Source organism: Drosophila mojavensis, unplaced genomic scaffold (assembly GCF_018153725.1).
Source record: "Drosophila mojavensis isolate 15081-1352.22 unplaced genomic scaffold, ASM1815372v1 contig_81, whole genome shotgun sequence".
Classification (NCBI taxonomy): domain Eukaryota; kingdom Metazoa; phylum Arthropoda; class Insecta; order Diptera; family Drosophilidae; genus Drosophila; species Drosophila mojavensis.
In genome coordinates this window covers 5822340-5848312 of record NW_025318907.1, presented here as the reverse complement: position 1 = coordinate 5848312, position 25973 = coordinate 5822340, and the positions used below count along the sequence as shown (strand labels likewise).

The window sequence follows — 25973 nt, the reverse complement described above, 5'->3', positions numbered from 1 at the left end:
CTAGCAGTTGAGCAGAAGAGTTGTGTAGCAAAGAGCTTTGCATGTGAGCGCCAGAGCACATACACAAACACTCACACACACACATAGGCAGACAGACAGAGCGCCACGTACGTTACATACATACCCTAGCTCTCGCTCACACACATATCGTGAGCTGCACAGTCTCTCTCACTCACTCGCTGGCTCGCTCTCTGGAAAGCAAAAACTCAACTCGCTGGCTTCGCACTTTTCGTTTTCCATAAGCTGCCCAAAAAGGATATGTCGACGCTGGCGTTGGCGTTGACGTTGGCGCTGGCTGCGCTGCTAGCGCCCCTTTTTATGAAAAATGTTACACTCACGCGCAGCTGGCGCCGGCGTCGCTGCCAACGTGTGACAACTGTGTATGTGTGTGTGTGTAAACTCCATGTGAGCCAACGAGGCGACGTCTAACGGGGGTGGGTGAATCGCTTGTTGTTGTTGTTGCTGCTACTGCTGCTGCCTCTGCTGTTGGTGGTGGCTATTACTCTTTACGAGCGTTCAAAGCTCCACATGCCACGTATGTATATATGTATGTATGTGTGTGGGTGCGTCGCTCTTTCGTGTCGCTCTTTTTGTTGGTTTTGTTGGCACACTTCGTGTTGGCTCGGCTGCTGTCTGAGCTTCGGCTGTGCTACGCATGTGTATGCAAATGTATTTCGTATACACGCACACACGTATACATATAATAAATTTTTTTTGGTGTACGTGACGTGCGAGGACGTCGACTGCTGCTGCTCGTGTTGTTGTTGTGATAAGGCAAAAAATATATTTTATATGACGAAGGAGTAAAAACGCCAGCGTCGCTGCCAGCGCCATCGCCAACGCCATCGCTATCGCCATCGTCGCCGTTACCGTTACTCGTACATCGAGCTCGTCGCTCGCGTCGTGCTGCGAGCATCCTCATGTGTTTCGCATGCTGTTTGTTGTTTGTGCCTCGCCTGCTCATACGTGTGCGCGCACGTGGGCGGGAGGGAAGGGTGGAGCGTACTAGGAGCGGGGGCGGCAACGGTTGTGAGGGTCGCGTGTGTGTGACGCTGCTGCCGACGTCGCTGTAGCTAACGCTGTTGCCGTCGCTGCCTTTGGCTCGCATATCTGTTTTTTCGGGCCGACATCATTTGAATTAGTCGCTTCGTGACGTTTGAACGGTTCGAAACATACACGCGACCACAGGACACACGCTCACACGCACACACACTCACGCGCTGGGCGAGGCGTTACCGTTAACCGTTACAAGCTCGGGCCGACGCCAAAAATTACCGTTAACTCTTTTTTGGAGCTAAAGTATGTGATAAAATTCGTGCACTCACATGTGAATGGCAAAAACTCATCCGAACACACTTCCACGGGACAGTTGTCTATGTGCGCTGTTAGAAGGTGGACGTGTGTCGAATGGAAACAAAGAACTTAACGGGATCGAAAAGAGGATTTCAATTTGAATAGATCTCGATACGTTCTCGGGCTGCTTTTAGAGACCATTAAATGGTAAATGAATGTGTTAAAAAATTAAAGAAAATATATTATAAAAAATATATTAAATATATTTTGAAAACTAAAAGAAATTAAAGAGTTCACAAAAGGATTTTGGAAAAAAAAATATTAATAATAATAATAATGAAGTTGTAAATAACTTGATTTTGTTCCAGTGTTAACAACCTAAAAGCACAAATGAATTAATAAATGTAGATGCATTATAAGAAAACTATTTTTGAAAAATATATTAAATAATTGTTAAATATACAATAAAAACAAATTTTTTTAAATATTATTCATTAATATTATTATTATTTACTTCTATGTTTCAAACTAACTATTTTAAATTAAAAAAAAAAAATGTTTACTGATATATTGAATATATATATTGAATATTATTTATTAATAGTATAATTTTTTATTTATTATTATTATTATTATTTTTTTTTATTTTTTATTTTATAATATAATTGAAAGACATTTAATTAAAAATGGGTCTACATATAAAAAATATTTTCAAATATTAATTTTAATAAAGCAATAACAAAATAGGAATAATAATTGGATTCGTTAATCTCATAAATAGTAAAAATCTTGAAAACCAAATATGTGTGTTTTGGTTGTCGCGCCTATCATAAAACGCGGATTTTTCAAATGAAACAACAGAGATTCTGTGAAATTTACTAAACAAACTAAAGGATCGAGTGCAACATATACTCGCACACACGCACACACACATACGCACGAACAGTGAGAGTTTTATGAGTGCTGTAAATGGGCCCACAAATTGATCTGTCAGCGTCCATTTAATTGAACGAAATACCTGTGCGGGACCTTTTCCTGTGTTACCTGTTTGCCCGCACACTGTTTATTTACTTGCGTGTTGTTCTCTGTTTGTTTGGCCTGTCAACATACACATACACCCACACGCACACACACCTGATTATCACCTGCAGTAGTGAGGAAATTTCGCTTCGAGAGAGCTGAAGAGCAGAGCTGAGAGCTCCGCACTGAGAGCTGCGAGCTGATCCTGCCCACTGCAATATACAGCACATACACATGTATACATAAACGAATGTGTTGCCATTTGAGGGTGCGAAGTGCATGTTGCGTGTAGAGGGTGAGAGATCTGTGGTTGTATGTACTACATACTTGTATGTGTGTATATACACCCCGTATCCATATCCATATCCATATTCACATGTGCTGCGCATTTATTTGCATTGCTTTGAATCAGTTTGTGGCAAACCCTCGAGGTGAACGCAGTGAAACCCACAACGTAGAGCTCTCGTGTGTGCGCGTGTGTGTGCATGTGTGTGTGCACCTTTTGTTCGCACACCTGAAGAACGTTTATCAAAATAATACAAAAATACAAAAGAAAACACATGTGAAACACAATAATAATAAACGCATATCTAATTTCGACTGCGTTTCTTGTGCTTACAGTTTAAGGAAAGCGAAATGTAATCGACTAACAAAAAAAAACTGCGTTAATATAAATAATATTAGCCACCATCTGCAGCAAGTGGAATGCACATATACACAAATATATATAAATATATATAAATAGTAGAAAAGCAGACCTGATCTGATCGAAAAGTGTAAAAGGATATTGCTGGGACGATCAAATAAAGAGATATTTGAATGGTACGTAAAGAGCACAATAAAAATGGAAAAAGTTTATTTTGAAATTTAAAAAGTTTTTAAGGATAAGAGACATGAAAATAGAAGGAAAATGTTATTACTACAATTCAAATACAAAATGAAATATATTAAAACTTTGAATTGAAAATAAAAAAGTGATCAGGTGCACTCTTGAAGAATATATCCGACTAGATAATAAGCGTATTGAAACCAGCTGTTCAGAGTGGGGATGTATAAGTATAGTATAGTAGAATCTGTACTATATTCTATGTACTTGTGCTCCATAAACTCTATAATCATATATTCATATATATGATTGCATTAAATCAATTTATATATCGAATTTCAGACTCGTTTCGAGATATTTAAAACATATTAATATTTGATATATATGTTAATTGATCTCATTGTAACAAACTTAATGGTACGATGATGCTACGATGAATAAAATTAAAAAATTGAGTATTATATGAATATATGAATGCAAACATACAAACATATACATAGACACTCAGATAAATGCGGAAGAGTAGATCGACTTGGCTCTTGATCGGGAAGGATAGTAAAATACTTCGTGGGCTTAAACACGATTCTGGTGATAGTAACAACTGCAGGATAGTTTTTATAAAACATTTAAATTTATATATCTATCTACTAATAAAAAGTTCCTATAATATTTGATGTGTGGCTAAGATTTTGTAAATGAAAAATGGATGCTAATAATTTTGGTTTGTTTTCATTTTAAACATCATCATTCTATTAAGTGGTATCTTTAGAAACATGATTTGATTTGATTTGGTAGTCACCAACTGAAGAATTTTTATCTATTTTTAAAATGTATTATCAACCAATGGATACCTTCACAAAACAAAGAAGAACGTTTAATATTAAAAAAAAAAATATCATTATTAAATATCATTATTAAATATTTAAATGAGACTATTCAAATATTAATAATAATAATCATTATAAATTCTTCAAATTATTTTGATCAAAGCTTATAGGTCCTTAAAGTGTCCATTTTGTGACATTCAACATTATCTTAAAGTATCTTTAAGATTTATTTTGCGTAGCATGCCACTTTGACAAGTCCTCCATTATCTGTCTCAATCTCTACACTTCACTCTCTCTCTCTCTCTCTCTCCTACTGCATTGCTTGTCTAAGGCCCGTGACCGCCTTAAATCCAATTGCAACTGCCCTACTAGTAAATCTGACTGACTTACTGCGACATTAATTAAAAACTCGAGTAAGTCTTCCTCTCTTCTGCTTCTTGCACCCACCTCATCTGCACCACCTGCCAGGTAGCAAGTGGCATTAACTGTTTTCTGAACTGTGTCGCTTTTAGCAACGCTCGAAAGTAAAATACGCGAGTAAATAAATAAAAATGTTGTCTCACTTGCTGCAGCTGCACCGCAAATGAGTTGCAAGCCGCATGCCGCATGCCACATGCCGCATTCCGCATGCCTGCTAATTGCACATTGTTGCATAGAGGCGTGGGTGCCTCGGTGGCTCTCTCCTGGCGGCATGTGTTAATATGCGGTTGCCGCCAGGACTCGCAAGGCGAAGACGCAGTCGCACTGCCAGTCGCAAATGCGGTTGCAGCATCAGCTGGAGCCGCAGCTAACGCCAAATAAAAATGTTTATTTACGCCGGGTAAATGTAAAGTTTTTTAATTTTGCATTCGCTGGCATTGAAGACATTGCCTGGCTTTGGTTTGGCTTTGGCTTTGGCTTGGGCAGGGACTCCTGCTTGACTAGGTGACGGGATGCGCGTTGTCAGCCAGCTGCCGACTCTTTTTAAAATTCACACACGCAGCATGCAGCGCCCTCTGGCGAGAGTGGGAGATACCAAGGTGTGTGTGCGTGTGTGTGTGTGTAGGTACAGCACGCCAGACAGTTGCTGAATTAATTAGATGCCACGCACTGAGATGCGTGAAAAAAAGCTCAGCAGACAACGAACAGTGGGCAGAACAGCAAATATTTGGGATATAAATTAATGAGCAAGGATATATTCCACGTTAAGTCTAGAAAAAGTTTAGTAATGTAAAGATAACAAATATAAGCTAAATTAATTTGGCAAATTTAAATTATAAAAATCAAAACTTAAAGAAACACTCTTATGATTGAACTTCTTGTATGCATATTATATACATTAATTTATTGATAAAATATTTATTACATTATTATAGGATTTGATAAATAATTAAAGATTGCATCTGAAATAATAAATGGCTAGAATTAATCATGAAATATTATTATTCTTAATTATATTATTTTATTTTATTTAATATTTTTCATAAAAAATCTCCACTGTCTTCTCGCGTATGTATGAGGCTTAGATAAACAAACAAAAAACGCGCTATAGACAGACGGACTGATAGAAAAAGCTGCAGGCAGGCAGGGAGGGGGACGGGCTGGCTGACTGGCTGGCTTGCTGGTATAGGGGCGTGGGGTGCGGGACGAGGGGCGAGGCACAGGGGCTAGACGAGTGAGCCATTATCACACATCACACATCTGCATGTGATATCCTCAAGGATATGCGACACGACACGTAGCCGACTCTGATTGCTTCATGTGCGTTTGCACAGTTTCTACTCCTGTTTGTCTTTTTTCTGCTTTTTTGTTTTGTTCGGCTTTTGCATTGTTTTGGCTTTTGTTGTGCTTGGGATTTGCTGAAAATGCTGCGCATTGAGATGAGTGGAGGGTAGGCAAAAAAAGATGATATATGCCGCGACTCATTAACATATTATCACAGCACATACACGACATGGCATATGTCATGAGTAACGAGTATTGAATACACTGAGCGAAAGCAAGTGCAACGATGACAGGCAACTATATACTCTAAACGAAATCGTATAGCAGCTTAAATGAATGTTCATAGTGATGATAGATAATGATCATATTAGTAGCAGACTAGAAATTATTAAAATTAATTATTTTTCATTAAATAATTATGCAAGTTTTGGTAACTCATGATTAATTCCATGGAACTCGTGAATAAAAAGGAAAGGAAATGCTTTATTAATTAAATAAATTATTTCTTAACTATTAATTCTATTAAAATATAGATCATATCAGATCAGTGGGTTGAACAGTTTATAAAAGTATGATATTCATGACTGATGCTCATTGCGTAAAATACATACATATATGTATGTATATCAAATCTTTGACTTTTGTCTATTAGAGACATAACTCTTAGTGAGAGGTATTTATGATAAACAGTTAATAAGAATAATTATTTTATTACTCTACAATTATTTTATTACTCTACTTGTACTCTGATTCCTGTGAAGCTTTTCTTTCAGTGTATTATATGTAAATAGATTATGCAAAGCATGCCTAAGCTCTCTTTGTACATTCGCCTCTAACCTATGTTTTTTCTCTGCTTCCTCTTCTTCCCTTTGCAGCTATCTGGTCGCCTAGCAGCAACTGGAAGCTTTGAGGTGAGACAAGTGAGCTAGAGCGGAAGCGGGGCATGTTAAAGGACGCAGAGGAGCTGATAAAACGCTGCAAACTGACGTCGCTGCCGCTGGCGCTGCATATGAACGAATACGGCCGCCAGGTGGCGCCAGCGCCACTTGCCGCGCTGCCGCTGCTGGCCAAGCCAAGCAACACGACGCCGCCGGGAGTGGCCGTGACGGCTGGGTCGGGAGCAGGAGCAGGAGCAGGAACGGGAACGGGACCGGGAACAGGAGCGAGCACCATCTCTGACCACCATCATCAGCAGCTACACACGCATCATCAGCTGTCCCTACCGCTGCCTCTGCCTCTGCCTTTGTCGCTGCCCATGCCCATGCCGGCGACCTCGACGCACAGCCACGCCCATGCTGCGATGCACACGACGCCACCCACAACGCCGCCCACGCCGCCAGCCTTGCCGCTGAACATGAGCCAAGCCGCGAGTGCGACTGCAGCAGCGACAGCAACAGCTGCAGCTGCCACGCCCACAACGACGCACAGTCCACCTGCCACGCCCACAGCGGTAAGCGCCGCCCTGGCAGCCACACAGGATCACTACAGCCTGCGCTGGAACAACCATCAGAATCACATCCTGCGCGCCTTCGATGCCCTGCTGCAGACCAAGACGCTGGTGGACGTGACCCTCGTCTGTGCAGAGACCTCGATACGCGCCCACAAGATGGTCTTGTCCGCCTGCTCGCCCTTCTTCCAGCGCGTCTTCGCGGAGACGCCCTGCAAGCACCCGGTTATAGTCTTGAAGGACTTCCGCGGCTGGGTCGTTCAGGCGATTGTGGACTTTATGTATCGGGGAGAGATCAGTGTGCCCCAGCAGCGCTTGCAGACACTCATACAGGCAGGTGAATCGCTTCAGGTGCGCGGCCTGGTCGAGAGCTCTGTGCCGGAGCATACGCCCACGCCGGCCGCCTCGCCTGATGACTTCAATCTGCTGGACGCCTCGCTACTGTCGTCCAGCTACGAAGACGAGTCGCCTTCGATGGTGAGGCCAACGAGTGGCAAGCTAATCATGCCTGGTCGGCTCTTTGGCAGTCCGGCTAACACTATGGCGGCACTCAGTCTGCGTCGCAAGCGGGAGCAGGAGTGCGAACGGGAGCCTGAGAGCGATCAGGAGCTGGGCGGCAGTTCGCCCATGCCGCGTCGCAAGCAGGCGCGTCCACGTCGACGATCCGGCGATGTGCCGCACGATTTTGCGCTCAGCAAGCCGGAGACGTCGGAGTCGGCGCTGCAAACTGTGATCAAACACGAGCTGCGAGAGGAGCAGGATCAGGACCAGGACCTAGACCGGGAGCAAAACGACAAGCATTCCACAACGGATGACGTAATTCCCATGGATCAGGATGAGCAGCAGACAGACGCTCCTCCTGCTGAGCCTGAGCAACAGCAGCAGCAGCAGCAGCATCAGCAGCAGCAAAAGGATAACCTTGAGCCAGAGCAGGAGCAGGCAATGCCACTCATCACGTCCAATCAGCAGGCTGAGCCTGAGCTAGAGGAGGAAGAGGATGAAGATCGAGAACAGGAGCAGGATCAAGAGCAGGAAGAGGCTGAGAACGAGCAGGAGCCCGATCGCGATCACGATCACGATCGGGAGCATGATCACGATCATGAACACGATCCGGACGAGGATGAGGATGAACAGGACATCGAAGAGCTTATACACACGACCAACGAACTGCGCAGGCAGGCGGCTGTGGCCGCGGCTAACGCAGCAGCAATGTCACCTTGTCTTAGCGATGGGCCGGAGGATTTGTGCACCACCAAGAAGGACAAGGACACTAGCAACTGCCACTCCTCCGACAATGAGAGTAACACGAACAACAACAACAGCAGCAGCAACAACAACAACAACAGCAGCAAACTGCAAGACAACAATCAGCGCATCATGTTGTCCTTAAAGGACATCAGACAGCTCAATGCCAAACCCAGCGCCAGCTCCACGCCCAGCCACACGCCCAACAGCTGTACACCCGGCAACAACGGGCTGTTGCCCTTCCCCCCACCCGGCATGCGACCACCCGGCCTGCCCGACAGCCCGCCCTGCCACATGGATGCACTGGAGGCACAGATGCATGCGGCAGCCGCTGCCGCCGTTGCCGCTGCAGGCGCCGCTGGCGAGAATCCGTTCCATCACATGGAGCATCAAATGGAAATGTCGCTGGCCGCGGCAGCAGCAGCGGCAGCCATGCATCAGCGCGAGGGGCGTGATCCGCGCGAGACGCGCGAGCAGGCGCTGCAGCGCGAGCACAATGCATTCGCCAACAATCTGCTGGGACCGATGGGTTTGCCGCCCTTCGGGTCGCACAATGGTGGGGCGGGGCCGGGCCAGGCGCCGCACGAACGGCTTGAGGAGAGTATGAATCGGCTGAGCAAGGAGTTCGGCAAGGAGTTCGGCAAGGAGTTTGGCAAGGATTTTGGCAAGGATTTTGGCAAGGACTTCGGCAAGGACTTCTGCAAAGAATTCGCGCCCACCTCACCGATGAGCCTGCCCGGCCACTATAATCCGCAGGATGGACAGCCGCATCCGCCGTCGCCGCTGCCCTTTCCCGGTATGTCCTCGGCGTTGACGCTAACGCCACCCCATAGTAAGTAGCCACCATTCACTTATCGCTTCACGCGAGGTCACTGGGTTAGACCCAGCTTCATTCTGCAGCTCCTTCGCATCCTGTTGCTGGCTAAACACATTTGGTCTTACCATGAGCGGAAGTCCTAATAAACGCGGCTGCCTTTAGTCTCTGCTTAGAATCCTTATTGGTATCTTTTATTTTCATTCTCCATTCTCAGTCCTTGCAGCTTGTAGTCCTTACGGACAGCTCCTACTCTATCTGTCTCCGTTTGTCTTCACCCCCCTCTCTCTCTCTCTCTCCATCTGCCCCTTTCTCCCTGTCACTCTCGAGGACTTCTTGCCACTGTGACTTCTTCTCGCACGTACGCACCAGTAACTTGCCATTTAATAAGCTGCCATGTCCTTTGACTGCCTTCGCTGTCTTGCAGCATGCAACATGTGGCCACTGTCGCCATATCCACTCCTTCCTTACTCTCTGTCTGCCAGCAGCAACATCAAAGCGGCTCCGATTGCATAAGCATCCTTTGCTCAACTCATGCGCTCGTTGCCAGGGCCAAAGCTGTCGCAAAGCCCTTAAACGCATTAGGTTGGCCTTCCGTGTGGGTATTCACACTCTCGCGCAGCTCTTTACGTATTTTTCCTCTGTCATTTTATATGCTTATGGATATTTTTTTTTGTTTTTGTTTATGTACTCCGGCGCAACAAGTTGGCAGGAGCGCTTGAAGGGGGATTCTATTATATGTAGGTATAAACTGACACATGGGTGACCTGAAAAGAAAAGTACTGCACATCATTGCAGACATTTGAGGAGGATTTATCCTTAGCAGATCTTCTCTTAATATCTCCTATCTATATCATTTCAATTGTCCGTTTAATCAGATCTTTCCTCCATACATCACTTCAACTATTAGGAGTAGATAAATATAATTCATTCACCCATAACATTCTTAAGGCCGCATAACCATAAAAACTTCACATTCTTGCTTTTCCCATTTAGCTTGCCCTACGCCCCTCTATGCGCTGCTCATGTTAAATTTTTTGCACATTTTATCCACTGCAATTCGCAATTTAAAAGCTATTTTCCCTCGCCCATGTCACGAACGCTTGCGATAGCTTTTTAACCTATTGCCTAGTTCACTTTACCTCCTACCCCCTTTGCAACCCCTTTCGGTTCATTCCTAATTAAGTCATAAACAATTTTTGCCCGTTGACAGCTCATAAAAATATTGAAATGAACTGAAAAACTAAAATACGACGAGAGCCGCAAGTGCAGCTCTAATAATTTGACAGTTTAGTTATTGCGCCCCTCTGGCCTGCTGGCGCCTCTGTGTGGCGTTGCATAGACCCAACCAATTTTCCTGAGCATAGGTGGAGTTGTCGGTCGAGGGGGAGGTGGTGGAAGTGGTCTCTGTTCCTTGTCGCTGCATTTGCGGTCGTTGCAAACTCGCAAGTTGGAGTTGCAGTCGAAATAAATTCAATTGCGGTTTATATATGATTTTCTTTCCATATATATGTACATATATATGTATATATTTATGTCACCCGAGACAGAGGCAGCAACAGAGGCGGCGGAGCACAAGGGGCGTGAGAAGCGGACTCAATGTTGCGTGCAGGTCGCTTGGAATTTATGTTGTGTCTTGGCAACATGTGAAGCAGGCGAAACAACATGTGTGGCAGTGTGTGTGTGTGGGAGTGTGTGTGTGTGTGTGCGATTATGTGTGTGTGTTTTTTCTTAGTCGCGAGTTCAAACTGTCGGCAGACGTTTAGTGAAATGACTTTTAAGTTGCCCAACAGACAGACACACACGCAGACAACTGCCACGCCCACACTCTCTCTCACACACACACACACAGAGTGTGTTGTGTTTAAAGTATGCCACACGGTACTGCAGCGACGTTTAAACCTTTTGGCAAACAACTTTGGCAGCATAAATAAAAAATACAGAGTCCTGTGTGCTGTGCAGAGACCTAACTGAGCTCTGATTCCTTAGACTTCTGATAGTCCTTCATACCCTGCCTACCTCCCTCTCTCTCTCTCTCTCTCTCTTCGTGTCGCTTCCCTTTTCGTATAAAACTTTGCATATAAGTCGCGCGATATTCATATTAATAATATCCGTTTGGGGAGTCCAGCCCCCTTGGCCAACTCAAACCCGTTGCTCTGACGGGCGCGACGCGCACACAGGATATAAAATAAATTAAGGCACAAAAATATGAAAAATTGTACGAAAATGCCGAGTCGCAGGAAGCGCAATACCTTTTAATGCGACAAAAATTTCAACCAACATATCAGAGCAATGTTGGCCATGGGGTTAGGGGCGGAGAACGGGGCTGGCGAGGGGCTTACAAGCAGCTCGCTAACTACTGCATAAACAGGCTGCAGGCAATGAATGCCAGCCAAGGATACAAGCAAGAAGCCGCGACTTGGCAAAGAAATGCAAAAGGAAGCATATACTCTATCTTAGCTAGGGAATGTATGTATCTTGTATGTGATGTCAGCTGAAAGCAATGCGAAGTTGAATATGAGACGATCGTGGGGCTGAGGAAGTCGTAAGCATCGGAAGGGAGTTGAATGTCATCAAAAGTAACAAAGTAATGCAAGAATTTTGTATATGATGATGGTAAAGATCAAAACGATCGTTAGGAAGGTGTATGTCATTAGAGCTAAATATTATTAGGAAATTTTGTTTGATATGAACAAAAGGTGGTATGATCGAAGAAAACTAAAATTATGAGGGAGATATTATATGAATAAGAACTGAAATCTATACGTAACACTTTGATGTTTAATTAAATATAAACAAAATTATTGAATTTTTTAAAGATTTACCTAAAGCTGGTATAGATATTGTTATCTTGTTAGATCTGTTTTAGTCGATACTATTTCCTTCTTTTAAAAGCATGCCTTGATAAGCATTGCCCAAGAGCTTTTGATCATAATTCTTTTATTCAAGATGCTTCATCTCTCTCACTCTCTGCCCCTTCTCCAAATGTCACATAGTAATTCATATAGTCACCGTTGCCCGGCTTTGTTTACACTACACTCAGTCTCTAGCCAAACAGAAGCGTTGCAGACAGCCGCAGAAAAAGATTTGCCGTATGAAGAATGTGATTTATTTTTTGTGCCAGCAAACGGCATTTCGGCGTGAAAATCATTGAACTAATAGCATGTGACATGGGAGTGTGGTTGTGTGGGTATATGCGTTGTGTGTGGGTGTGTGTAGACAACTCAATGGCTGTCTTGTTCTAGAACCCTTGAGAATAAACGTGAAAAGAAATCCGCACTAATTTCGCCAAGGCAGACTTGCTTTGATTTCGAATATAGAGTTCCAGAGAGAGAGAGAGGGAAAGCGAAAGACAGAGAGACAGAGGGTGAGCCAGAGGAAGGCAAAATAGAAACGCATATTACGTATACGCAGCGTGTTGTTATGTCTTGAATACTTGAGTTGCAGAGCGCGTCGCAAACAATGCGCGCTCGTTATTTGTGTCATTATGCAGCAGATACAAACGTCTTAAGATATAGATACAAATACTCACATTTATTCATGTGTGTGTGTGTGGGTGTGTGTGTGTGCCTGAGGGTGTGTGTTGTGTCTTAGCTTCGCATTCGCGTACTTATGAAATCATTGAGCAGAATGTCAGTGTTATGCGTTATGCCTTATGCGTTATGCGGTATGCGTTATGCCTGACATACACTGAGGCTGCTCTGCTCAGGCTGCTTCTCCCTGCGCATCCTGTGGCTTCCTTTTCACCGTCTTCGCAGATCCTTCGGCTCGTCGTGGACGCCTCATCAGCGCTTCAATTGTTTCACTCATGTGTAGAAGTGCACTCGTAGCGCAAATTATTAATAGAATAATGACGTTCCATTGTTTACATTGTCGGCATCCACTTCTACAGCCAGTTGCACTCGATTGTCATAGTCTTTGGGGTTATGTCTCGGAAGTTCGCGTTCGCCTTCGCCTTCGCTTTCGCTCTGCTTCCCATTGTTAGTTTGGCCATTCAGTGAGCTGGAAAATGAATCGCTTATGGAAGCATTCGCAATTGCAGTCAGTTTTTAAATAAAGCCAACTTATAAATAGCCAGGTATAAAATAGTTGAACGAGTATCACAGCTGATTAGCCAACGGCATAAGTTTAATATCTTCGATAATTTTCATCTAATTTAACTTTTGTTTCTCTCCTTCTTGCAGTGTTTGGCCTGGACTCGCCGCTTGGTCTATTTCCGCCCGGCATCGATCCTGGCAAGCTCTACAACCCGCTAATGGAAATGAGTGATCCACGCGATATGCCCGGCGGTCCGCCGCCGTTTCTCAAAAAGAAAAGTGAGTAGTCATCGAAAAGCCCGTCACCTTTAGCTCCGACTACGTGAAAAACAAACAGCTAATTAACCTCGGAGCGTTAACTTCGAACCCAATAAAAACAAAATCAGACACACTGGAAACGTACTGCGCGAGAAAGGTTGAAAATCCATTCAACATGATTGCCATGTCGATCACTTTGCAATCGCTGCTGCCGAAGTCTCCCTTTACCTAATGCCGTTTCGTGCCTTACTTCACACCTGACTGATTGATCTCGCGGCTGAGCGCAGTCAAGAAAAAAGTTGCTGCACTTTTGATTACGTCGCTAGCTTGGGCAATCACCAGAAATCGCTTCAGTAGGTGTCTGGTCTTTAGCCCTAGATCGTTGATCAGTAAATATCAGCGAACATACAGTTGCAAAAAAATTATAATGGATCAGTTTTGTTGAAATGAATTATATTACAGACTATTACCTGAAAATGGATATTGCTGTGATCTTGAAAGCCTTAAAGTTTACTCTTACTCTAGAGTCTTAGACTGTTGAATAGAGAAGGTTGATATACTCGCTCATTGTCAGCTGTTATCGAATGAACAGAATTTGTAGTCACATCTGATCAATGCTTATGGATTACAACGTCTTTATCAACCACGATCAATCAATGCTCGAGGAGTTAGTCTCAGATAGATTTCTTCAGCAATATAGTAAAAAAAGAATACATTCTTTGCCGCTTTTATACTTCCGTAAATGATTTTTTACATATATCAATATTCGCAGCAAAAACTTAACTGATCAGTGATCACTGATCGCAGTTCTTCCCCTTTTGCCACACTCACAGATGCAAGAAAAACAAAACGCTCTGAATTCAATGCGTGCTCATTTCCTTTCGGCATTCTATCGGCCGCGTTGCCCCCTCTTCGATCAGTTAAGACGCGATCACTCGTGCGATCATGTGAGGCGGCAAATTTGTTTTTGTGGTTTTCCTGTGTAGCTCCACTGGCCTGGCCTGCACTGTAGCTGGGTTTGTTTGTTTCTTGACTGGATCAACATGTGCACCTATGCATATCGTAAACGTCGTGTTTTTTTTTTTCCCCTCAACTCTTGATTGACAAATAGTCAGCTCCATAAACGAAGTCGTTTATTTCGATTTCTTTATTTGAAATGCAAGTGAAACCTCAGAAAGTTAATGAATTTTTTCATGTAACTGTAAGTGTGCATGTGTTTATGTGTGGGGAAATAATATTTCTATAATATGTACAAAATGTGGTTCAGAAATCAATTATCTATCTCTCTTGATTGTCATGTGATTGACAAACGAGGGAGCTGGAGGGGGCGAAGCGGCCCGATGATTGTTGGCTTACGGCTTGAGCCGAGCATGTGAGCTGCAAGTTTTGACAGCTAATTTGACAGCTGGACTGGCGTTGATGGCTTAAGTGCTTGGTTAGCGCTTTTCATGAATGAGAGATAGAGCTAAGATCTTAAATGATTTCGTGAATGATCTCTTAAATGTTTCAGGCGCCACAGTGAGCTGCAAAGTGAAATGAAGAAAAGTTACAAGGGGATACTATGTAAGCTAAAAGTTGTTGCTATCGCATAGTTAACTAGGCTTAGAGCTAATATCTCAATTTGGAGTGTTTTGTGGGCCTCTATTGTGTATAGGCTCGACTCACATTTCATGAGAGCTTTTATCTCTATTTCTTACTATATATAAATGTTAATAGTAATTTATGATCTACGCCCCTTATCAATAAACACCCGATCTGTATCTGTTATTGGTATTGTTTAGCTTCGTATACAATTTAAGATTTGCAATCTTTTTTCCAGTACTTCAGACAAAAGCAAGATCTTTTGAGCTTATGTTGGTTTGACTTTGGTTCATTACAGGCTCTGCTGCTGCCCACAATTATGTATAATTTTCATAAACAAATCTCTTACATGCATGAGAGTAATCTGGCCGTATGCTGAAATCTGATCGACGATCTTTCCGCTTCGTTTCGTACACACTTTCAACTCGGATCACATTTAATTGCTTAATTTTGTGATCAATAGCCACAGTTACAGAAAGTCGTGATCAGATGCTTGGCATGCCAAAAGCGAAATGCCACAACAAAGTTCGTATCTGAGCTGATCTTCGGTGTGCTCATCACACACACACACACACCGGTAGAGGGGGAGAGGGAGGGAGACAATGAGGGACTCCTACTCATCCCGACCATGACAATCGCTGCTTAAATTGCGAACAATGTGAAACAGTAAATAAAACTGTGCTAAAAAGCGCAAATCTGGCGTATAGCACGATATTCTTTATTGCGAATCGGGCAAACGGGTTTTCCCTACGTTTCTTCCTTTGGCCAACATTGATAAGAATCAAGCACTTGGCTCGAACGGGCCTACGGGCGGCAGGGCAACTAACATATTTCTAGGGCCTCTGCTTTACTTTGCTTTCATTGTCTTCGTGTGGGTGTGATTAACTGATTTGTTCACATTCATTTGTTCATTTTCTGATTGTTTTCTCTCCTTCTGTCTCTCTGTCTCCCTTCCCTTCTTTCTCTCTGCCAGCCTGTCTCGCGCTCTAGTCAGTTGTTTATGTCTGAAAACGTGATTTGCGATTTGTAACAAATTCAAATTTCATTTGGCTAGCAGAGAGGACGTCTCGGGGCAGCGCTGCCTGCCTTATTAGAAGCCAACAACAGCTCGAAGAGCCACAACAATTGCATCGGGGTTCTGCCAGCTTGTTCTTGTTGCAGTTCATTGGAAAAAAGGTCTGACCTATCATTTGAACCCAAGCAAAAAACGAAAAGAGAAAAACAAATAACAGCTGCATTACATAAGAACTTCGAACTAATAACGAGGCTCCGCATACCCGAACCTACTTAATAAGCAGAGCTACTCGCGAGGCCAGCTTTATAGTTCAGCTTCACTTCTCCTCAAGCTCGCACTCATCAAATGCTCTCATATTAGCTCTTGAGTCCCGCTTTGGTTTTCACTTTGCCAAAATCTAGCTATCGGCACTATCAGCCAGGCCAGAGAGCTAAAGAGCCAAAGGAAAAGCTGCAATAAACTGTAAATTATCGCAGCCAGCAAATTTTGGCCACATATAAGTGCGCAGCGATTCGACATGGCTTCAAACTGCAGCCCCAGCTTCAGCTTCAGCCTCAACTCTAGGCTCGATGTTGTCTCCAAGTCGCAGTTGTTGTCGATCGGACCAGCTGAACCTGTGGCAGCAACTCTCTCGTTGTGGGGCAGGTCGATATCTGTGGATCTAAATTGAGTTTTGGCGGCGCATGTGACGAGGCTGCATGCTCGTAATTTGCATATGGAAGGTCGGGCGAGGCACTGGCTCCAGCGCAGGCTGCGGGTATGGGAACCACCACAGCGTTCGCTTTTCTGTAGGTGCCACATGCAACAGCAACAACAGCGAGAGAGTGCCAGGCTAGCAGTCATGCTATGCGCCTACTTATTTTTCTATAGAAGGGGATCAATTGTGGGGCAGGTGCTGAGCGGGATCCTAAACATTGAATAAGTGTATTATATTACGCTGATTTGAGCTGACTTGTTTCTATGCACGAAATATGCTCATATTCGAGTTAGTTTAGACTGAAATCCGCTCCATATATACCCCTGCAGTGCACTACACAAGTCTACAGGGTATCGGAACAGCAACAGGGTGTGTATGAGCTGTAGACAACTGCAGACAATGGGCGAATCTTTCAACAAAATTGTCTAGGCCGCATATGGGGCACGTAGATTGAAACATTAGGAGATGGTCGCCGCCAGATAACCCGACCAAGACTCAAGACTACAGTAGAGCTTCGCATGCAAGTACTAATCAATCTCTCCCTCTCTCTCCCACTCTCTATTGCAGTGCCACGCCCCAAAGGACAGCACTCGGCGCCACGCGGCGGGCCGCCCCGTTCGTGGACCAACACGGAGCTGACGGAGGCACTGCAGCACGTGTGGAACAAGAAGATGACCACGTCTCAGGCGTCGCGCATCTTTGGCATTCCCTACAACTCGCTGCTGATGTACGTGCGGGGCAAGTACGGCAAGAGCTTGAAGCTGGAGCAGCTGCGCAAGGACTGCATCAGCGGGCCGCCCATCGAGATGCTGCAGATGGGCATCAGCGGCGGTGGCAGTGGCGGCTCCAAGAGCGAGAAAAAGGAGCGCAAGGAAAAGGACAAGGAGAAGAACGCCCACGCCAACTCGAGCGGCAACAACAGCAACGCCAATGGCAGCGGCAATGGCAGTGGCTCCGGTGGTGGCCCACCACCCATGCCACATCCCAGCGAACTGGGCGGCCTGGGTCCGCTCGACTTGGAGCTGGGCCTGCCGCTGGGACCACCCGCTGGGCCTCGCAGCGGCAGCTCAGAGCCGGATCTGCTGGGCGGCCCCAGCGCGCTGTTCAACCCGTTCAATCCGCAAGGCTTCTACCCGGACTTTTCCGGCGGCTTCCCCGGCCTTCCGCTCAGCATGCTCAACCTGCTGCCGCCGGCGGAGCGGCATCATGCGGCCGTGGCCATGCACAATCTGGGCGTCAGCATGGACGAGGACTGCAAGTCGGTGGGATCCAAGCAATCCTCCTCGCTGGACGATGACTTCGCCATGGCTGCGGCCGCTGCTGCCATGGAGCAGCGGCGACATGGCGAGGCGACGCTGGCGCAGGCGAATGGGGCGGCGCAGGATTGAAATATGTGGCGGGATTGGGCTGCCAACCCAATGTTCTTCCCGCCCTACGATCTGGACGCCGCTGCACCCACCACCCACTCGCCTCCTGCTCCGCCCCCGCCGCATGCACCGCCGCCGCACGGCTGTCGCGACTTCAACTTCAATCCGAGCATCTTCATGGCGCGGCGCAAGCTGAAGCGCTACAGGTCTAAGCGAGTGCCGCTGCACGGGCCAGGAGGAGGAGGCGGAGGAGCCGGAGCAGGAGTAGGTGGAGCAGCTGGAGCTGGAAGCCTGCCACCGCCACACCCCGCCGCGCTGCCGCCCCCACTGCGCACCTGAAGAGGGAGAGAGGGGTCCAACTGTGAAAATGGCATGCAATATGTTCGAATGAATTCAATTAATTAAGAGTCTAATTTAGAACTTCGATTCGACAATATTTAATTTACAATTAAGCATATACTTTATACGACGATAATTATATGGTTTTTGATTTTGTATATTTTGCTGGTGCTTTTAGTTCCTATTCCCACTTATAATTTCGTGTGCTTTAGTTTGTGTTTAATTACTATTAATTATTGTTAATTTTAAGCTAAGTAACTGAATATGACAAAGCTTACAAAGCATTTGAGGCAATACATTGAGCACTTAACCTAATTTAATCACCATTAATTATTATTAATTAATCAATTATTTGCATTCATTATGATTGTACGTATGTAAGTAAGAATATAATCAAAACGAAATTTGTGGCTAGCTATACTGTTAAGGGAAAAATCTGTAAATACGAAAGCAAATCTAACCAAAACCAATCAGCATTAGGGGCATTCCGCGTATGAGAAAATAAAATAATTCGAAAACAGACAGAATGAAAATTTACAAATAAAATAATTATAATAATGATATTGATCTACGCATATTTATATATATATATATATATATATTTATGACGACGATGACTGTACCAAAATTTTTAATGTTATTCTATGAACCAGCGGCAATTATTTAGTTATATAGTCTAAGCGTAATCCCCTAGGCAATTCGTAACTGTATAAATCGTATATCCAATCGAGATTCATTAATGCATATACGAGTAGTTGTATCACATATATACACACACACACACACATACATATATACATATATTTATAGAGTTCGCTGTGTAAGTGTAGTGCAAACTTAACGGTAAACTTAATGTAACGGGGAATGCCCTGCAATTTATTCAGTTTTTTTGTAATTGAATTTGTATATGAACCAAGCGACGATGCTCGCATTGGCAAGTGACTCATTTATCCGCGCATAGTTTTTAATAAATTATAAGCTCAACAAATATTTTAATTATGATTACAAACACAAGAAGAAATGAAAAACAGAATAACAAAATATTGACTAAGTTATGCATATAATTAGTAAAGGTTATTAAATAAAAAGTTAAATGAGATTAATCATTAAATAGTGATTGCCAGTCTTGTTATTGAAAGTAGAATTTGAAATTTCGTAAAGTTATACAAAATTAAATTTTATTTACATTCAAAAACGTATTTGAATTTGTACTAACATATTTTGTTATCGTTTGGTTCGATAAGCTGTGGCGGCAGGCGATATGCGAGCTACGACGGTTTGTGTCTTGAATATGTGAGTGAGTTACTTTGCTAAATCATTTGTCATTTCGTTAAACTGGTGACTTGTAATAACGGCAGTGTTATTTCGTTTATTCAATCGCACACATCCAAGGGATTGTGATGAAATATTTCAAACATGGCCTTGTACGAAGTGAATTAAAGTATTAAAATATTCAAATACTAATATAGGAAATATATGCGGATTTTCACTATGCACTGTGCAACACTTTTTGATGGTGTGGAACTTTGATAAATTATAGCCTTCATTAAGCATACAGAACTGTGTACCAGCGAACGGTTCGTTAAGAAGTCGTTTGTGAACTCACTAATTAACGTTAAACATGTTCTTCGTTAAGACTGGTATTTTTTAGCGTGTACACCAACCGTGCTGTAGCAACTATCTTTTTGTCAAGTAACCATGAGTTAAGTTTGGCGGATCGATTTGAAATTCAAAAACATTTTAAACAGCAAATCTATTTAAACAACAAAAAAGTGTAAAATTATTTATTGGGCACACTCATTGATGTAAGCTGATAATAAAAATAGATTTAAAATTATAATAGCAGCAATTGAAATATCTAGAAGTCTTTTGCATGGCGTTAAAAGTTTCAACCTTGTATTGATTCATTAAAGGTTTACACAATTCTTTGTTGGAGCAGTTATAACTCACTGTACATTGTCCATGGCTTGCCAAAATTGTGGAAAGGGTGTCAGCCCAGTGAGTGTGGGTAGCCGGTGAACCGGATTTGACCTGTGCCGTATCGACCTCTGCTGCACACGTTAAAAATGAACAACAAAAGGTCAGCTCGACTGGCCCAACCATTCATATGGGATATGCACATAACTGCATTTGTATTTGCATAGCTCCCTCACCCTCTCTCCTTCTCTCCTCTCTATCTGGCCTTCAATTGCATCTGGTTTGGCCAAACGACAGCAAAATTCATGCTGGTCGCTGCAGATGCCGCAAACATATCTGCATCTGTATGGCCAAGAGTTTATCTGGTTGCTGTGGTTGTCTGCTGCCTGTTGCCAGTTGTCAGTTGCCGCAGGTGCAGGTGCAGGCCTCCATCTCTGACTCCGATTCCCATTCCCAGTAGTAGTCAAATTTCATCAAACATTGGCTTAATTTGTATTGCATGTGATTTCTCCTGCCACGCTTCGACATGCCGACAGATGGACCGCTAGACAGAGGGACGCACGGCCAGGCGTCAGTCTGTCCAATTCTCTGCTGGCCGCATCATCATCAGCCCGGGCATCAGGATCATTGGCTACCTCTTGCCAGGGTGTCAGTCATGGCCAGTTGCCTGGCCTTTGTCTTTGCCTTTGTTTCCCGTCGTCGTCGGCTGCCTGTCGCTGCGCACACCCTGTGCGTACATCTCTGATAGAGGGTAGTATATAGTACTTGTCTCTATGTGAGCAGACGGAATATTTTAAATTTATATTTTAAGTGGACTCTTTATGTGTCTAGCTTGAGTTAGAGATCAATTATTTTTAAATTGAGCATTCATATAATCTACTAATGATTTGAACTCATATAAAATGTTTTGGTTTACCTAATAGCGACCATTCTATTGAATGAATTGGATTTTAAGACAAATATACAAATACAAATATTATAATGACAATTTTTTTGAATCCCTAATTGATAATTGTCAGGTCTTAAAAATTAAAATATTATAATTAATTAAGTAAACACATTGAATGAAATGAAAATTTATTAAACTATTTACTCTTTTGAATAGCTATCAATAAATAATGTTTTCTCAATATTCCTTCGCAAATTATAAATGCTTTCAATAAAAAATGTTTGTAGGGTCAATAAATATCGCAGTTTTCCTCAGATGCGTTTATCTGCAATCAAATCAAATCAAAGTACAAAAAAGTAAATTATCTAACATTATTAAATCTAACAGATTCTTAACAGATTGTGAGCCTTTGCTTAATCATCAACTATTCATGTGCTAACCTTTTTGCTACCAAGTCCAGGGTATTTGCCAGTCAGTCATTCTCAGCGTGCACAGCATCTGCACGCCACAGTTTGGCTATGGAATGCTCTAGCTACCGCTCGGCGCTATTCTATGCATATTTTTGACTCAGCTGTGGGCATTGAACCCGCCGCGCAGCCAGTCAACGGCTCATTAACTCAAACGCCGTATCATATCAGCTGCATATTTGCAGTCGCATTCTCATTTGCATTAGCATATATATTATACTAGATACTCGTGCTTCGACGTTTGTTGCTTCTCTCTGATTTTTGGCTGAAAATATAGACAATACTTTATGATTGAGAATTTCGTCTGGCAATTGCGTCACTCTGTGCTCTTTCGCAGTTTCATTCGGCTTCAGAGTTTGATGCGCTCTGCTCGCTGCTCGCTCTTGCCCTAGGGACAGTATTTGCTTATACCTATATATTATCTTATGAATGCATATATTGTAGCGGTAAATACTAAGCACGTGCGTTTTTTTATGGCCATAATGCTGGTGGATCTCACAGAGTGTGAACTTTGCCAGGACTATAAAATGAGCTTAGCCCTGAATGCATAAGATAACGGATAATGAGCTAAAAGACGAGATATAGCTATCTCTTATCAGACTTTATTGTTATAGTATACAAATCTATATATAGAAAAACTGTTCGCTTTCATGACTAAGACAACAGACAACATGTCTATTTCATTAAATTTTTTAGAAGATACATCTATTTTTAAATTGTATATTTTTGAAATTATGCACTTAATAAAATTTATATTATACTTTTATAGTCTAATAATAAAATATATTATAAATATAAATATATATTATAAAATATATATTTTAGAATAATATATAGCAATATATATTGCAGTACATAATTTTATTCCAATATTAATTTTCATCTCAGTAATTATTATAATTTTAATTTATTTTACTTTCAAATATTGATGGATTGATTTTAGCTAAATTGTTTATAAACTTATTCATTCATTTGTTTTACTGGGTTTTTATTTTTTATGTAAGTTCTCACTTAATAAATTTTAAATTATTTACAAACTTTTTTTTTTTTTTTTGCGTAAATAGAATTTATTCTTGGCAGACTCTGTTACACTTTTATTTTATATATTTTTTATGATTTATATTAACATTTATTTATTAACATATTTAATACTTTTCCAGCTGTTTATCTTTATTTAAAAAGTTGTAATTGTCTTCGTAATGATTTATATGCTATTCAAGAAAAACATGAACAAGTTTTCTATGAAAATAGAATTTCCGCTCTAACTAAGGCTTGCCCCTTGCCGCTCTTTTGATTTAGCTTTGAAAATTTGTTGATGTTCGAGTGCATTGTAATTAAGAGGGCTCTATCAACGGAAATTAATTGAATTGTAGATTCTCGGTGAAAACCTGTATGAAATGCATTTCACAGCAGAGATTATCTGCTGCATGCAAAAAGGGCTATGGTCTGATTAGGCCTTAGCTGCTGACCTACTGGCAAACAACTAGCTCACGTATCGATATGCATAAATTAATATCCAATCAGTGCGAGACATAAACACACACACACAGACATACGCACACTCACACCAAGACAGGCACACAGATGTTTGCACAGGTGTCTTGCATTGATCGATAGGTGGGTGCAAGTGGTGGCTGCCTCCACTTAGCAGGCTATATTATTAATTAGTTGCCCTAATTGCAACCGCGACACTCCTGCCCCCATTGAGTAGCACCTGCCTGTTGAGTAGCACCTGCAATTAGCAGCCCTTGCTGAGGCAGAGACAGACCCAGATAGGGGGAGAGAGAGGCAGAGGGAAGCGGTCACATTGCTCGACTTTGGCGTCAGCGGCGACAGCGAGATGTGGACAATGCGCGCCGGCATGTGACACGCGGCCACCACACGCATTGCACCACGCCGCACCACCGTCCCGAAGACCAAATCGAGTGGCGCTAAAAATAACTAAGCCTAAGCCCCATATGCAGACACAATACAGCCAAAGACGACAAACAGAAGCCGAGACCCAAAGGCAGACCGAACCGCGGAGTCCAAAACTGAGTCGGAAAGAGAAACTGAAACAGAAACTGAAACAGATGCAAATTGAAACAAACATGGAAACTAAAATTAAAACAAACCGCACTAAGCCCACCAAGCGAAATCTTCTCTCTGCCTCTCTTTCTTTGACTCTCACTTCACTTCTCTCTATTTCGTACTCTCTCTCTCTCTCTCCCTCCTTGTCTCTCTGTCCACCTGTGTTACGCATACCTTCTCGTTCTCTCAAATGCACCACAGTCAAACTTCATAGACGTGGAATTTTAATTTACCACAATTGTGGTACTATTAATTATTACGCAAGTATATATAATTTAAATCGTTTAAAATATTTGATATTTGGCTTATTGTAAGAAAGGTTTTAATATACATATATAATTTTTTAAATATATTTCTTCGCAATATATTTTAATATTTAAATTTGATTGTTATCTTTTGTTAATTAATGAAACAATTTTTTATAATTGACAATATATTTTGAGCTAAAAATGCAAAATACTTAGTATCAAATATCATATTCTATTTAACAACAATATATATATCTATGATATTTGTAGATGTTGTTATACAAATGTTATCTAAATTAACTGAGGAGAGAGTACACAACTGCCATGGTAATGCTATTTCATGAGAAATATATATTATTTACCAATATTAACTATACAAATCTGTATGAAATTTTGTTTTTAAATAAAAGGTTTCATATACTCGTTTTAAAGGATATATCTTTGAGATACAGAATAACACATTATCATAGCACTTAAATGTATGATCTTCTACTGAGCAAATCAAAATGAATGATAAATGGTTGATCCAAAAATTAAACTATGTACCTATGCTGTCTTTAAATATAGCTGCATATGTTTATTATTTGTTCAGTTTATACATTATACATTAAGTATATACTATTTATATACGCTTTACCTTTGGCTTTGTATTATTTATTTCATTAATTTTCTAGTACTCTCTCTAATATATACATAACTATATACCATATATCAATATATATTTTATATCTTATCAAAATTACACTATTTATTTCGCTTATTCCAGTTCAACGCTGATTTCAATTTCAGACAGAGTCAATTATTCGAATATCAATCTATGAGATCTTCACTTGCATTTCATTGCCGTGAATCCAACACCGTTGTCACATTTAGCTAGTGACTACAGTACTGCTCTCGCAGTATCTGTGCGGCGCCTGCGTTCCACGTCCGACGTTCGGCACTCGACATTCGCAGTACGAGGCGGCGCGACTCTCGACTCTCGACTCGCGACGTTTGAGTTCGCTGCGAGTCCGTCGAGCTCTCAGTTTGGGTTGTGTGAGCCGTGAATTCAGTTGCTTTTCGTGTCTGCAACGAGTTGGATAACAATTCGGTTGGCGCTGCTGCCGCTACGCTCCGTCGCTCTGTCGCTGCGTGTCTGTATTTTGGACTGTGAATCGTTGTTTATTTCAGTTGAATCAAATATTAACAAATGCTATGGGTGCACCAGGGCAGTTGCGTTGAGTTTTCCTATGATGAACAACTAAAGCCAACTGCTAGCCGAAAAGTATCTCGTAGATACTCGCAACGCACTTTCAACACAAAAAATACCGAAATTCCAATCGCGTGTGCACAACAACGACAACAACAAAAACAACAGCAGTATAAATATGTAAAAAAAATTGATTGCAAAAATGCGCCAAGAAAATTAAGAAACAGCTTTTAATAAATAAAAAAAAGAAAGAAAATTTTAAAAAAGGAATAGGTAAAAATATTAACATACTCAAGCAAATACGCGACGTTTTTTTAATATATAAAATAAATAAAATAAAATTATATTTGTTGTTTATTTATGTTTTGTGCTCGGTAGCGTTTGTCTCTCGTTCTCTCTCTCTCTCTCTCCGTTTCAGTGTGAGTGTGTGTATCTGTGTGTGGCACAAAACAGCTGTTGGTGCAACAACAACAATAACAACCACAACTACAACTACAACAACAAAATCTCGCTGGCAGACGCAAAAACGAGAAACAGCAATAAAAATTTGATATAAATTTCATTTCAATTAAGTTTTATGCTAACGAGCAGATGAATTTCTAAGGTGAGTTATAACTGACCTTCATCACAGTTACCGTTATACCACAGTTTCCGAAACAACTTTTACATTCACAGCAGGAAACATCGCGCAAAATGTGGTATACAAATATATAAATACGAGTC

The 25973-nt window shown here is 42.2% G+C and overlaps 2 protein-coding genes across 5 annotated transcripts in view; both read left to right on the top strand.

Moving 5' to 3' along the window:
- Window positions 1-1029: 1029 nt before the first annotated feature.
- Window positions 1030-18245, top strand: LOC6580837 (protein jim lovell). 2 transcript variants are annotated; one of them, XM_032730192.2, is made up of 5 exons: window positions 1030-1500; window positions 2935-3135; window positions 6546-9158; window positions 13361-13492; window positions 17332-18245. In XM_032730192.2, the coding sequence occupies exons 3-5, from the start codon at window positions 6614-6616 to the stop codon at window positions 18150-18152; spliced, it is 3498 nt and encodes a 1165-aa protein (XP_032586083.2). In that variant the 5' UTR covers window positions 1030-1500; window positions 2935-3135; window positions 6546-6613; the 3' UTR covers window positions 18153-18245. The 2 variants fall into 2 exon arrangements, with proteins under 2 accessions (XP_032586083.2, XP_015019928.2); XM_015164442.3 differs by having other exon boundaries at window positions 6546-9194.
- A 7435-nt stretch (window positions 18246-25680) lies between these two features.
- Window positions 25681-25973, top strand: part of LOC6580832 (protein goliath) — a 45008-nt gene continuing 44715 nt past the window's right edge. For all 3 annotated transcript variants that reach the window (XM_015164441.3, XM_015164439.3, XM_044011143.1), the window contains exon 1: window positions 25681-25854. The gene's annotated coding sequence lies outside the window, so the exon portion shown is untranslated. The remainder of the gene's footprint in view (window positions 25855-25973) is intronic.

Coding starts and splice junctions, on each gene's coding strand:
- LOC6580837 (XM_015164442.3), top strand. CDS start 6,614: ATGTTAAAGGACGCAGAGGAGCTGATAAAACGCTGCAAACTGACGTCG. Junction 9,195..13,360: donor GACGCTAACGCCACCCCATA/GTAAGTAGCCAC, acceptor TCCTTCTTGCAG/TGTTTGGCCTGGACTCGCCG. Junction 13,493..17,331: donor GCCGTTTCTCAAAAAGAAAA/GTGAGTAGTCAT, acceptor TCTCTATTGCAG/TGCCACGCCCCAAAGGACAG.